This window comes from Phascolarctos cinereus, unplaced genomic scaffold (genome assembly GCF_003287225.1).
Source record: "Phascolarctos cinereus isolate Bilbo 61053 unplaced genomic scaffold, phaCin_HiC Scaffold_9;HRSCAF=440, whole genome shotgun sequence".
Taxonomy (NCBI): domain Eukaryota; kingdom Metazoa; phylum Chordata; class Mammalia; order Diprotodontia; family Phascolarctidae; genus Phascolarctos; species Phascolarctos cinereus.
The window spans coordinates 29,755,538-29,769,433 of record NW_027556402.1 but is presented as its reverse complement, the minus strand read 5'-3'; the positions used below and the strand labels follow the sequence as shown (position 1 = coordinate 29,769,433).

Sequence of the window (13,896 nt, the reverse complement as noted above, 5' to 3'; positions counted from 1 at the left end):
GTGTCTATGCTACAAGCCTGTCCCCTTTCCAGTTCATCCTCCCCTGAGCTGTCAAAATTATCTTCCTGAAGCATAGATCGGACCATATCATCTTAAAAAATGGGGCAGCTAGGTGATACAGTAGGTAGAGCACCAGCTCTGGAATCAGGAAGACCTGAGTTCAAATGCAGCCTCAGACATTTATAGTTGTGTGACCCTGAGCAAATCACTTAACCCCAGTTGCCTCAGGATAAATGATAGATAGATAGATAGATAGATAGATAGATAGATTGATTGATAAAAAAATTTTAAAAGATTTGCTATATTCTACCAAGCTATCATCTACTATATTAAAAATAAATAAATAAGAATGACTCGATAAATTCCAATGATTCCTTATCACTTCTAGGTAAAATATAAAATCCTTTGTTGGCATTATCTGCCCTTTATAAGCAGTCTGCCACGCACTCTACAGTCTTTTTCTACCCTATACTGTTCCACATGCTCTATGTTACAGTGACGCGGCCTCCTTGCTGTTCCAAAGGAGACACTCCATCCCTTGGCTGTTCCCCATGCCTGGAATGCTTGCCTTCTGCATCTTTATCTCCTGGCTTCCATGGCTTCCTTCAAGTCCCAGCTCAAACCCTTTCCACCGTTCCTGATCCCTCTTACTTTGGTAACATCCCCCTGCTGATTATTTCTAATTTATTCCGCATATAACCTGTTTACACATAGTTGTTTGCCTATTTTCTTCCCCCATTAGACTGAGCTCTGTGAGACTTGGGACTGTTTTTTACCTTTCTTTTATCCCTAGTGCTTAACACAGTGCCTGGCACATGGCACTTAATAAATGTTTGTTAATAGACAATTTCATTTTCCTTTGTCAGTTTATATCCATTTCTCAACAATAACATAGAATATCATGAAAATGAAAGGAGAGGAAGTAAACAAAGGGAGTTCTTACTTTATAGGGCTAAGAAAGAGATTGAGAGGAAAATTAGTTTTGAGATTAAATCTCAGGTGAGTTTTACTTTACTTTTGAAAAAGTAATTCTAGTCTTTTTTTGAATGTTTTAATAATAATACATTTGCAAACAATATGGCATGAAAGAGAGGGAGCATTGTATCCATTAGTGCTGGGCTCAAAGTCAAGGAGACTTCTACTTCTCCTATATGAACCTGGGCAAATCATCAATTTCTATGAACCTCAGGTAATTCTGGAGGACTTCTTAACTCAGTCACAGATAGAGTGTGCCCTTCATTTAGTGGAAGGGTTTTCCATACCAGGAATTCCCCAGCCTGATAGTATCATAGATTACTCAGTGTATTAGTGTATGGAATGAAACATGTAAGGAGAAGTCTAACTCTGCCCGTAGTTTGTATTAATGAGAATTTATTGGCTATGAAGCTCATTTTCCTCTAGTTATATGACATAGAACAGTGAACTAGTTCTGACTAGCAGAGGAGTGCTGAGGTTGACTTGTTTTGCGTAAGAAGAAAAATCACTTTGTCATGCCCTCTAAAAAAAGATTCTTTAGCATTTTATAATTTTCAACAATATTTTCGCCTTTAGTGTTTGTTAATGTTTCTATGGTCTAATTATCTCATATTTAGTTTTCAGTAACAAGACTTGGAGAACAAAAGGAAAAAGAAATTGTAAATAATTTTCACAATCTAAGAGTTAATGTCATAAGAAGTCTTAGCTTTATTAGACTTGAGATTATTTTACTGAATTAAAGTTTAAAAATCTTTGTGATTTTGGGTTGAAAGGATAAGGAAAGGTGGGGCATGTGTTGAAGTGCATTCAGCAATTAGCTTTTAGAATTTGATTTCTTTACTTTGTTTGATATTCCTGCTTTAAACACTGAAATTGTTCTAATGATGACATTGTCCTACAGGTCCATGTTACCATGTTGAATATTCATCACCTGGTCACATAAAATGGCCTGCAAGGACACCATGTGCTTTTCATAGAAGTCATTGGGTTTGCATTTAATAGACAGTCACCTATACTTGACTTTGGAATTGAAGTCAGCTAGAGTCTAGACAGCAGACAAAGTCATTTACAATGGGTAAAGTAATTTCTACCCTCAGGGAAAAAACAACAAAACCGAACATTACTGGTAAAGCTTTGTGAGTCCTACTTATTTCAAAGAACACAAATCGATCTGTCTCCCTAAAGTTCTCTCTGCCTATTCTGCTAGGTTGACCTACTGATCGATCCTTCAATGCTCAACTCAAATGCCACTTTTTCTTGTAAGTTTTCTCTGCTGCCTTTTGCTGGAAGGGGCCCTCATGTGTTCTTTTAGTGTTTTGTATTCTTCATATGCACTTCTGCATGTATATTTATTAAATATCTACAGTGTACAAACCACTGGAGACAAAAAGGCAAAAATAAATTAGTTCCTGGCCTCAAGAAATCGAGAGTTTAACTTTTTGCCCCGTAAGTCAAGCCCAGGAAGATAAACCTTCTCTAGGAAGGAAGCAACATGTGTCCAAATAAGTAAATACAAAATATATGCAAAGTAAACGTATTGGCAGCACAGGGAAGAGGAATAACCTGAAAGATCATTTCAACTATCCTTGAAGGGAACTAGGTGTTCCAAGAGGCAGAAGTGATAAGGAAATCATTCGATGTTGTGGTATAGCTTGTGTAAAAGCACGAAGGGGATTAAGATGGAATGATGAGATGGAGAATAGTAAACAGGCTAGTTTACCTGGATCATAGAATGCATGATGGAAAGCCTTGTGAAATCATTCAAAAAGAATGAACAGTGGGGTTACTATTTAATCCTGAGGCAACAGGAAGCAACTAGACTTTCTTAAGTAGGGAACTTATGCAAAAAAAGAGGGGGTCATGCCACATCTTTCCTTATCCTTTCAATCCAGAATCACAAAGATGAAGGAAAAAACAAAAGAAAAGGTCATATTAAATTCCATCTATGATATAAACATGGCTTTGATACTTAAGCCACGTAGAGTTGAAACAGAGAAAGAGAACTATAGACTGATAACGCTAATACATATTAATGCAAATTTATACAAAAATAAAGTATTAACAAGGAGACTATAGCAACATATCACAAAAATTATACCCTGTGACTGGATTTTTGCTAGGAATTCAGGGCTATTTAAATTAAAATAACAAAACTGAACATGTAATTGTCCATTTTAACAAAAACAACAAAAATCAAATATTATATAAATAGACACAGAAAAAGCTTTTGACAAAATATAATACCCATTCCTGTTGAAAACACTAGCCACTAGCAAACATAATAATAAATGGCTCTTTCCTTAATGTGATAATGTAATAATGTGATCTAAAATCAAGAGCCAGCATTATCTGTAATAGGGAAAAACTAGAGACTTTTTCAATAAAATCAGAGGTAAATCAAGGATGTACATTATCACCATTGCTACTCAAGACAGCGCTACAAAAGCTAGCTATAGCAATAAAAGAAGAAAAAGAAATTGATGGAATAAATCTAGGCAAAGAGGAAAGAATATGATCACTTTTTACAGGAGATATAAATGGTTTATTTAGAGAATCCTGAAGAGTCAACTAAAAAGCTAATTAAAACATTTAACAACTTCAGCAAAGTTTCAGGACATAAACTCAAATACATTGTTAAGTATTTCTGAATATTACCAAGAAAATCCAACAAGGAGATATGGAAAGAGAAATTCTAGTTAAAAAACTATAGCATATGTGTGTGTGTGTGTGTGTGTGTGTGTGTGTATGTGTGTATAAATACTTGAGAATCTACCAGTTAAAGTACACATAAGAACTAAATGACAATTATAAAACACTGTTTATACAAAAAAAGCTCTAAATAAATGAAGTATCAATTACTCATGGATAGACTGAGCAAATATAATAATAATAATAATGATAATACAATCTAAATTAGTTTACTTATTCAATGCCATACTTGTCAAACTATTAAGGGATTCTTTCATAGAGCTAGAAAAAATAATAATAAAATTCATCTGGGGGAACAAAAGGTCAAATCTCAAGAATACCAGATCTCAAACTATACCACAAAGTAGTAAGCATCGAAACAATTTGGTACCAGTTGAAAAATAGAGTGGTTGATAAATGGAACAGATTATATTAATATAATTAATGGAACATTACATATTGAAGCACAGTAGCAAACAAGCCCTTGTCAAACCCAAAGATTGCAACTGTTGGGACAAGGACTCACCAATCAAAAAAAAAATGTTGGGGAAACTGGAATGGAGTCTGAAAGAAACTAGGTTTAGGCCAGAATTTCATACCATACACCAAGATAAGCTCCTAATTGGTATATGACTCAGATATAAAGTATAAATCATAAACAAATTAAAGGAGTAGGAAGAAATTGCATTTTATAAAAATGAGGAAGAGTTCATGACCAAGGAAGGAATAGAGGGGATCAGAGAAGATAAAGTATATGATTTTGACTGCATCAAGTTTTTGCAGAAAGAAAACCAATACAGCTAAAATTAGAAACAGTTATGGAGGGAATAAATCCTTAGCAGCAAGTTTCTCTGAAAAAGGTTGCATTTCCAAGTTTATAAGGAACTGATTCAAATATATGAGAACAAGAGCCATTCCCTGACTGATAAATGGTCAAAGGACACATAAAGGTAGCTTTTAGAATGAGGATTCCAAGCCATCAATAGCCACATAAAAATGCTCCAATTCACTAATAATTAGAGAAATGCAAACCAAAACAATTCTGAGGTATCATCTCATACCCATCGGACTGATAGCACTGACCAAAAGGAAAAAAATGCACTTTCAGGGGATGAGGAAGGATAATCACATTTATGCATTATTGGTAGAGCTGTGAATTGATCCAGCCATTCTGGAAAACAATCTGGAACCATGTCCAAACAGTTACTAAACTGTACACACCCTTGGACCCTGCAGTAGCACGATTAGATCTATATACCAAAGCGATCAAATAAAGAGAAAAGGAACCCAATTACATAAAAACTTGGCAAAGACCTGAAATATTAGGGGTTTACTATCAATCAGGAAATGACTAAGCAAATTATGATATATGAATGTAAAGGAAAGGGACAGTGTTAAAAAAAAAACTTGGGAAGAATTGCGAGACCTGATACACAGCAAAATTAGTAGAACCAACAGAACGATTTATTCTATAACATCATATTGTAAAAAAATGAAAAAGAATTGAAAGAAGATCTCTTCTTAATGCAGTAATTAATTATGATGACAGAGAATTGATGAAGTCGTATGCTACTCACTTCCTAATAGATCATTGAAGGACTTTGGATGCAGAATGAGACATATTTTTGGACTTGGCCAATGTGGGAATTTATTTTGCTTAACTATGCTTATTTGTTACAAGTATTTTTGTTTTGTTTTGTTTTCATTTGTGGGGGGAGGGGTGGGAAGGAAAGAAAATGAATGCTAGTTGACTTTTTAAAAAGTTAAAAATAATATTTTCAAAAGAAACCCCTAGTGTGAAGGCCATCACTTCCCATGGGAGCCCATTCTATTTATTAATAGTTCCTCACGTCAAGCCTGAATTTGCTTCTGTACAACTTTCACCAGTTGTTCCGTGTTCTACTCTCTGACCTTTTGTGGGAGAACCTGAATGAGGGACCATGTTCTACTTATTCAGAAGGAGTCTAATCCTTCTTCCATATGACAATATTTTCAGACACTTGAAGAAGGCTGTCATTTTCCCTTCCTGTTGTCTCTTCTTCATCCTAAACATCCCCATTTCCTTGAACTGATCCTCTTATGACATTGTGTCTACTCATCAATGCCCTTTTAAAATTGTGACACATTATTAAGCATAATACTCTGAAGGTGGAGTATTGCTCATGGTATGGAGCAATGGGGATTATTACCTCCCACATTCTATATATTATGCTGCTCAAAATAGCTTAAAACCATTCCTTTTTTTTAAACCATTATTTCATATGATTTTTATTGAGCTTATAATCTACTAAATTCTTCAGATATTTTTCATATTAACTTTTACCTTACCCAGTGTATATAGTTGCAAAGTTGGGGTTTTTTGTAAGCTAAATGTGATACTTTACTTTTATCTTCATTAGATTTCACCTTCAGCACATTTTCTAACCTTTGAAGTTTACTTTGGATTCTAATTCCTGTATCTGCTGCATTAGCTATCCCTCCTAGCTTTCTTTATCTGAAAATCTGATAATTTTGTTTTTACCCAAGTCACTGATAATGTCAGATAACATAGGACTGAAGACAGATCCTTGGGGACAGACCAATAGAGACTTCTCCCTGAGCTTACATTAATCATCTGATAACTCCTCTTCAGTCAGTTATGAATTGACCTAACGGTAGTAATGTCTTTTACCTGGCATCACTCCATCTTGCCTGAGAGATTTTGTCAAATGCTCTGCTAAAGATCTAAGTAAACTGTGTTTATAGCATTCTCTTGATCTTTTGTCAACTTTGTATAAAAAAAAGTTTGCCTGGAATGACCTGTTTTTGATGAAACTGTACTGTCTCTTAGCGATTACTACTTCCCTTTCTAAATATTGACAAACCATCCCTCTAGTAACATTATCTGTAATTTCTGCATCTCACTACGTCCATCTATCAAAGTCAGAAAATACCTAACAAGGGTGCTAGAGATATACTTCTTATTTCCAGAATGCTTTCTGAATTCTTACAGAAAAGGGGTCATATAAGCACAAAAATTCAATACATTTTCTTGCAAAATGTTTCTAATATATTCTAATAGTTTAAATATGGCAAAAATTAAAATCAGATTGTTTCTGTATAATATGTAACATCAGTATCTTACATGCAGTGCCCTGTTTAACAATGGTATATTGCCTTATAGACTATGGAAAGCTTTAATTCTGCAAGATCTCAAGAGAGACTTGGATGTGATGATATCCTGGAACTGATGTCTGATGAAAGGTAAATTGAAAAGTTCATGAGACCATGAGTAAGTTTTTGTAGGCTTAAAAACTTTCTTTCTCTCTTTATCTCTCTCTCTCTGTCTATCTCTCTCTCTCAGACATATTTTGTATAATATATTATATATTTATTTTATATAATATAATATTTAATATATTAAAATATTTATTTTCTGACATAAAAGAATCCAAATGAGGGTTAAAGAAAATAAATCATTTTAACAAAACCAGGAGAAACATGTAGATAATGACTACAACAGTGTAAATGAAAAGATCACTAAAAAGAAATCAAACCCTGAGTAATTAAAAAAAACAATATTGAAATATAGAGCTGAGATAATTCTCAGGTACAATGTTACATACACTGTCATATATCTTTACTATGTCCACTGTTTTACTTAAATGTTTTTCTTTATTACCAGGGAAGAATACTATATCTAGAAATGACTGTAATATAAAAATAAAAGGCTTGATAGAATCTTATTTTTAAAAAATTAGTTGGACAGCTAGGTGGTGCAGTGGATAGAGTCCCGGTCCAGAAATCAGGAGGACCAGAGTTCAAATCCAACCTCAGACACATAACACTCACTAGCTGTGTGATTAAGGGCAAGTCACTCAACCCCATGGCCTAGCCAAAAAATAAATAAATAGTCAATCGATCATTTTAAACAAAGAAATAGACTTGGACTCCATTTGTCTCTCACTGGCACCTTTTGTGGACAGGCAGATGTTTGTGCATGGGTGAAGGAACTGCTCTTTCCCAGCAACAATAGTTCAAGTTGTAAGTATCTTCTCTTTTTAAAAACTATTCAAGTTGGCTACCACATAGAAATGTAAGTGCACCAGAAGTCTGAAATGGAAAAAAAAAATCATAGTGAGGAAAGGGTGAGAAATGTTGTAATAAAACAAATTGCCTTGGCTTTATGTAACGTGTATTTGTTTGTTTTTTAGCAAAGAAAACAGCAGTGATGGGAAATACCCACAGCATTCTCAGGTCAGTATCCTATTGCTTTATATATTGTGTATCAGTGTGAGATATAGCAATTGCGCCATGATTGGCCACAAGATCAGCTCTGAGATAGGTATACTTTAAGAAGGCCCCTTAAGAGACATTCAAGATTCTTTTATTTGTAGATATATAATAAATGCTTATTGAAGAAATGAGTGAATGAAGTACAGTGGACTTAACATTAATTCGGGAGTCAGAGGACCTTCACTTAAATCCCACTTACTACTGGTGTGAGTTTGGGTGATTCACTTAATTTCCCTGGGCCTCAGCATCCCCACCTGAAAAATGAGGAGATTATTCTAAAGGATCTTTAAGGTTCCACACAACTTTAGAAATATGAATGAATGAATGAATGAATGAATATTTCTAGTAGATATAATATTGAGCAACAGGGAGACTTCTTATTGGCTTTCATACTACGTGCTAAATGGGCTTACAATTCTATTATGTCTTTCTATTTCCCTTTTCCATCTTTGTTTCTCAAAAAAATAGAATGTTTTTAATTTTCAATGGTTTCTCCTAAGTCTGAAAAAATGGTATTTAGCAGAACACTCGTGTTAATCTTATAGGTTATTCAGGACAAGCAGAACAGACACCCAAGTTCTTAAATATTTTCTTGAAGTCACATTGCAGATCTCATTAATACAGGCATCACTTGCTCAATATGATGACAGCAATACTCATCTCCATAGCACTTTTAAGTCTTTCAAAGTGCTTTCCTCCTCCCAGCATTAATAAGGTTGTGTAAGTGTTATCCCCATTTTACAGATGAGAAAACTAAGTCTCAGAGAAATAAAGTAATTTGTACGAGGTCATGAAGATATGAAGACAGCTGGTGATAGAAAGGAGGCAGATTGGTAATGCTTAGGAGACTGGTACTTCTCTTAACTAGGCTGTATAACTTCTATTTATTTTATCAAAAAGTAACTAGTTTTTCTCTCAATAAGTGACTTTAAAAGATATGCTACATGGGGGCAGCTAGGTGGCGCAGTGAATAGAGCCTGGGCCCTGGAGTCAAGAGGACCTGAGTTCAAAACCAGCCTCAGGCACTTGACACTTAGTAGCTGTTTGACCCTGGGCAAGTCACTTAACCTCAGTTGCCTCGCTTAAAAAAAAAAAAGCTATGCTGCATTCTTAATTGTGTTTTTATTTACACTGGGAACCCAGATTTTTCTAATAAATGTCATCCTCAATTTTGGAGAGAAAGTGACTTAATTCACTTTGTTGCAAATTTTCCTGAAACACATGGGTTCTATTAAGTGACAAACACTAATACAAGAAATATGAGTGGTTTAGATCCCCTAGTTCCAAGAAGTTTTTTTATTGGAGGACTTCTTGGATCAAAAGAAAGATGGTGGCAAAATCCACTAGTCTTCCAGTTTCTCTATATTGAAAAGGATTAGAGTGCTGTGCAGTGGTTTTTGAGTTCTGGCCCTGCCTCTTACTACATCAACTGGGTAAGGCCTTCACCCTCTTTGAGCCTCACATTCATCATATATTAAAAATGAGAATAACAACATATTCTCTACCTAACTTACAGAATTTACTTCAGATGAAGTGAGATGTATGTAAAGTGTTTTGTAAGCTGTAAGCCACTATACAAATAAGAAGTCATATGCATAAGGGATAGAAGGCCTGCCTCAGAGTCAGAAAGATGTGACTTAAAGTTCTTACTCTGATACAGCCTGGCTGTGTGATGCTGAACCTAATCAATAATTTAAAACCATAAGTTGTAGAAAAGTTACTGACCTAAGTTGGTAGAGGGAGTTCCCTACACCAACATTGTAGGTCTAGATTGAGATAGAAAGATAGAAAGATAGATAGATAGATAGATAGATAGATAGACAGACAGACAGACAGACAGACAGACAGACAGACATGGTCACAGAGAGAAAGAAGATAAGTAGACAAATGGTCAGAGGGAGAGAGAGTGAGAAAGAGAGAGACAGAGACAAATGATCACAGAGACACACACAGAGAAAGGAAGGCAGATAGAGAGGGCCACAGGAAGAGAGATGGAGGGGGATGAAGGGGGTCATAGAGAGATTGATAGAGACAGACAGACAGAGAGACAGATGGTCACAGAGAGAAAGAAGATAGGTAGACAAATGGTCATAGAGAGAGACATGGTCACAGAGAGAGAGAGAGACAGACAGACAGTTAGATGGATGGTCACAGAGACACACACAGAGATTGAAAGGAAGACAAAAAGAGAGTCACCAAAAGGGAAAGAGAGAGGGAGGGGAAAATGGTCACAGACAGACAGATGGATGGACAGATGGACGGACGGATGGATGGATGGATGGACAGCTAAATGGTCACAGAGAGATAGACAGATAGACAGACAGAAAGACAGATGACGGATGGATGGACAGCCAGATAAGTAGAGACAGACAGACAGACAGCTAGATGGTCACAGACAGACAGACAGACATAGATAGATGGATGGATGGATGGATGGATGGATGGATGGATGGATGGATGGACATATAGATAGGTAGAGACAGACAGACAGCTAGATGGTCACAGAGAGATAGATAGACAGCTATGAGCCATTACCATTAGCTTTGTATTTGTACCTGGATCTCAAACCTTGAGATCTTAATTTCTAAGAATTCTTCCCTTAGAAGAGAAAAACTTAACCTTTTCAGTTTATTCAACAATTATTTATTAAGTGCCTACTACGTGCCTGGCATTATGCTAAGCAGTGGGAATCTGGAGATTAAAAAAAAAAAACAGTCCCTAACCTGAAAGAGCTTACATTCTATTGCTTGGGAAAATGTTCAAGTAGAAAATTAAATACAAATTGTGTCCAAAGTAATTTCTGGGGAGAAGGCACTAGCAACTTGGGAAATCAAAATAGGCTCCCAGTAGGAGGTGGCACATGAACGAGTTTTTCGAGAAGCTAGGGATTCTAGGAGGCAGAAGCGAGGTGAGCATGCCTTCTAGGCATGAGGAATAGCTTGTACCAGGGCTCCAAAATGGTAGGTGGAGTATCATGTGCAGGGACCCCAAGCAGGTCGGTGTGGCTGAAATGACAAGTGCATAAGGAAGCAAATGTGCACTAGTACTAGAAAAGCATACTGAAGGCAGATCATGAAGGCCATTCAAAGCCAGAGGAGTTTGTATTTTATCCTAGAATTAATAGGAGACCATTAAAGCTCCTTGAAAAGGAGTGTGAAGTAGAACCTATGTCATATTGCTTGCTTTTTAAATGAGGGAGGAGGGAAAGAATTAGAACTCAAAATTTTTAAAAATGAATATTAAAAATTGTTTTTACAGGTAGTTGGGGAGGAAACAAAATATTTAAGAAAAATAGAAAAAAAAACAGAAAAGAAAAGGAGTGTGACATGGTCAGATTTGTGGTTTAAGGATATCATGTTGATGGAGAATGGATTGAGAAGGAGAATCAGTAGAGAGTAGGCAACCAGTTAGTTCAGGTGATAGGCAAAAGTTGCAGAGGGTAAGGTAGAATTGAGAAGGCTTGGCAACTGTTTTGGATGTGAGAGGCAAGACAAGGCAGAGAGAAGAATCAAGGACAATTCCAAGGTTGGAAACCTGGAAAACCAGAAGGACAGTGGTGCCCCCAGTAGAAATTTGGAGGTTTGGACAAGAGGAGAGTTTTCGAGGAAATGAATATTTTTCAGATGCTGTAAAAAAGTCAAGAAGCAGAAAGGATTGAGAAAAGTCCATTGGATATTAATAAATCATTGGTCTTCTTAGAGAGGTTGAGAAAGGTCCATTGGAAATTAATAAATCTTTTACATGTAATTGGAAAAAAATATTAAATAAATAATTTAAAATATATGGAAGGAAATTAATAAATCATTGGTATTCTTAGGGAGATTAGTTTAGTTAGAGTAGTTAGTTAGTTAATTATATTAGCTCAGTTGATGATGAGGTCAGAAGCCAGATTGCAAAGGATTGAGAAGTGAGTAGGTGAAAAGGTAGAGGAAACAAGGGTGGACAGCTATTTTTAAAGCATTTAGTTGTGAAAGAGAAGAGAGAGCTAGGGCAGCAGCTGCAGAAAATGGTAGAATCAAATGAAGAGGGATTTTGTTGTTTGTTTGTTTTTAGAGAATGAATGTCATCTGAGTACGTTTGTAGGCAATACAGAAGGTCCCGGTAGAAGGGGAGAGACTGAAAATTCCCTCAGTACAGTTGTTTTGAGATGCATTTGTTTTCCAATATCCCAGACAGATAGTACCAAACTGGCCTCAGCTGTTTCACACACTGAGAATGATAGTCATAGATCTTGAGATGGAAAGGACTTTTAACTGGTATTCCTAGCTTATGCCATCTATTTCTCCCTCCCTCCTCTTTGGGGCCCAGTTAGCATATTGATTTATCCTTCTTTGCCTCTTAAAGGGCAGAATCTCCGCTTTGGCATGGTATTGTTTTATTTTCCATCTGTGTTTTCATTCCTTTATGTGCCCTTTTTCCCTCATGAAAGCATCTACTCATGTCGCTGTGCACTACTTGAAAGAAAATTGCTTAGGCTTTCTTCTCTGGATGGAACTCATCTCAATCCTTTCCTCTTATGCCTGTCATACTTTGTAAGATAGAAGACTATAAAGAAGGATTTTTGGAGGTATTTCATAACATTAATTCACAAATTCCAAAGAAAACAAATCAAAGGCCACATTGAAATAAATCAATTCTAAGAACTCTTGGACAGCTTCCAGTGAAGTCACACACAAGTGAAAAATGGAATTTAGCTTGATTCCCTCTACCAAATAAATTCGCTGTCCTCCAATACAGCTATTAATCAGCAGCACATAGCACAATGTTGACTTACATAAAGACTATTTGGTAATCACCATCATCATAACAATTCAAATGAGAAGATAAACACAAGTACAAAGAATCTGCTGAGCTGACACACTCAGAAAAGCACAACCTGCCAAGATGAGGATGTCTGTCTAATTTTGCCATAGTTTTTACAAGGCATTTACACCCTATAAACATCATATAACTTGACAGGTGATCCTAAAATAATAGGGAATTCCAATCTGTGCTTTAAAAATAAAAACCAAAAGCCCCACCATGTTTCTCTTCTTTCAAGCTCATTTTTTAAAAATTTGTTATTTGGAGTTTTGTGTTTCTAATTTTCCAATTCCAATTTTCTAATCCTCCCCTCTCTCTATTCCCGTAGCTTTTTAAAAAATGGTGCTTCTGGGTGGTTTACTCAGTCAATAAAGCAGTGGATTTGGAGACCAAAGGTTGTATTTTACACACTAGCTCTGTGACCCTGGAAAAGTCACTTAACCTCTCTGCCTTAGTTTCCTCATCTGTAAAATGGATTTTATAGCTTTGAAGGCCCCTTCCTTCTCCGAATCTCTGATCTTATGGTGCAGTGGTTAAAGTGCTTCAAAGAAGGCCTGATTTCAAATCCTGCCTCCCACTTAGTACCTATGTGATCCTCACTGTCACCTAAGTCTTCTTCATCATCTATAAAATGAGGGTGTTGAACTCAGTGGATTCTAAGGTACCTTCTCACTCTAAATCTGTGATTCTATGGAAAGTTAAAGTGGGCAAAGTGGAGAAAATACTTTTTAAAAATCAGCAATTCAAAAGATAATGTTGTGCTACCTAGAAAGAAGTTTTATTCAAAGTAATTCCCCCCAATGGGGCAGCTAGATGGTACAGTAGATGGAGTGCTGGCCCTGAGGTCAGGAGGACCCTAGTTCAAATCCAGCTTCAGACGCTAGCTGTATGACCCTGGGCAAATCACTTAACCCTGCTTGCCTCAGTTTCTTCATCTGCAAAAGGAAATGGTATTATCTTAATGGAGAAAATCCCAGATGGGGCCACCAAGAGTTGAACATGACTGAACAACAATTTCTCCAATGATGTTGATCCCCAGAGTTGAGTTTTGTTTTTAAAATTGTTTTCTCTTTAAACTAGGTTTTTTATAAAGAAATATAAATTCAATACAAATTAGTAATTGTGCAGAAAAGTATTGCCTTAACCAAGAGATCA

The 13,896-nt window shown here is 36.1% G+C and overlaps 1 protein-coding gene across 1 annotated transcript in view; it reads left to right on the top strand.

The window, feature by feature from the left end:
- The window catches only part of FAM13A (family with sequence similarity 13 member A), a 102,619-nt gene that overhangs the window by 43,217 nt on the left and 45,506 nt on the right, over positions 1–13,896 (top strand). Inside the window, 2 exon segments of the mRNA XM_020988305.2 lie at positions 6,827–6,906; positions 7,857–7,899. Coding sequence (XP_020843964.1) covers positions 6,827–6,906; positions 7,857–7,899 — 123 coding nt within the window.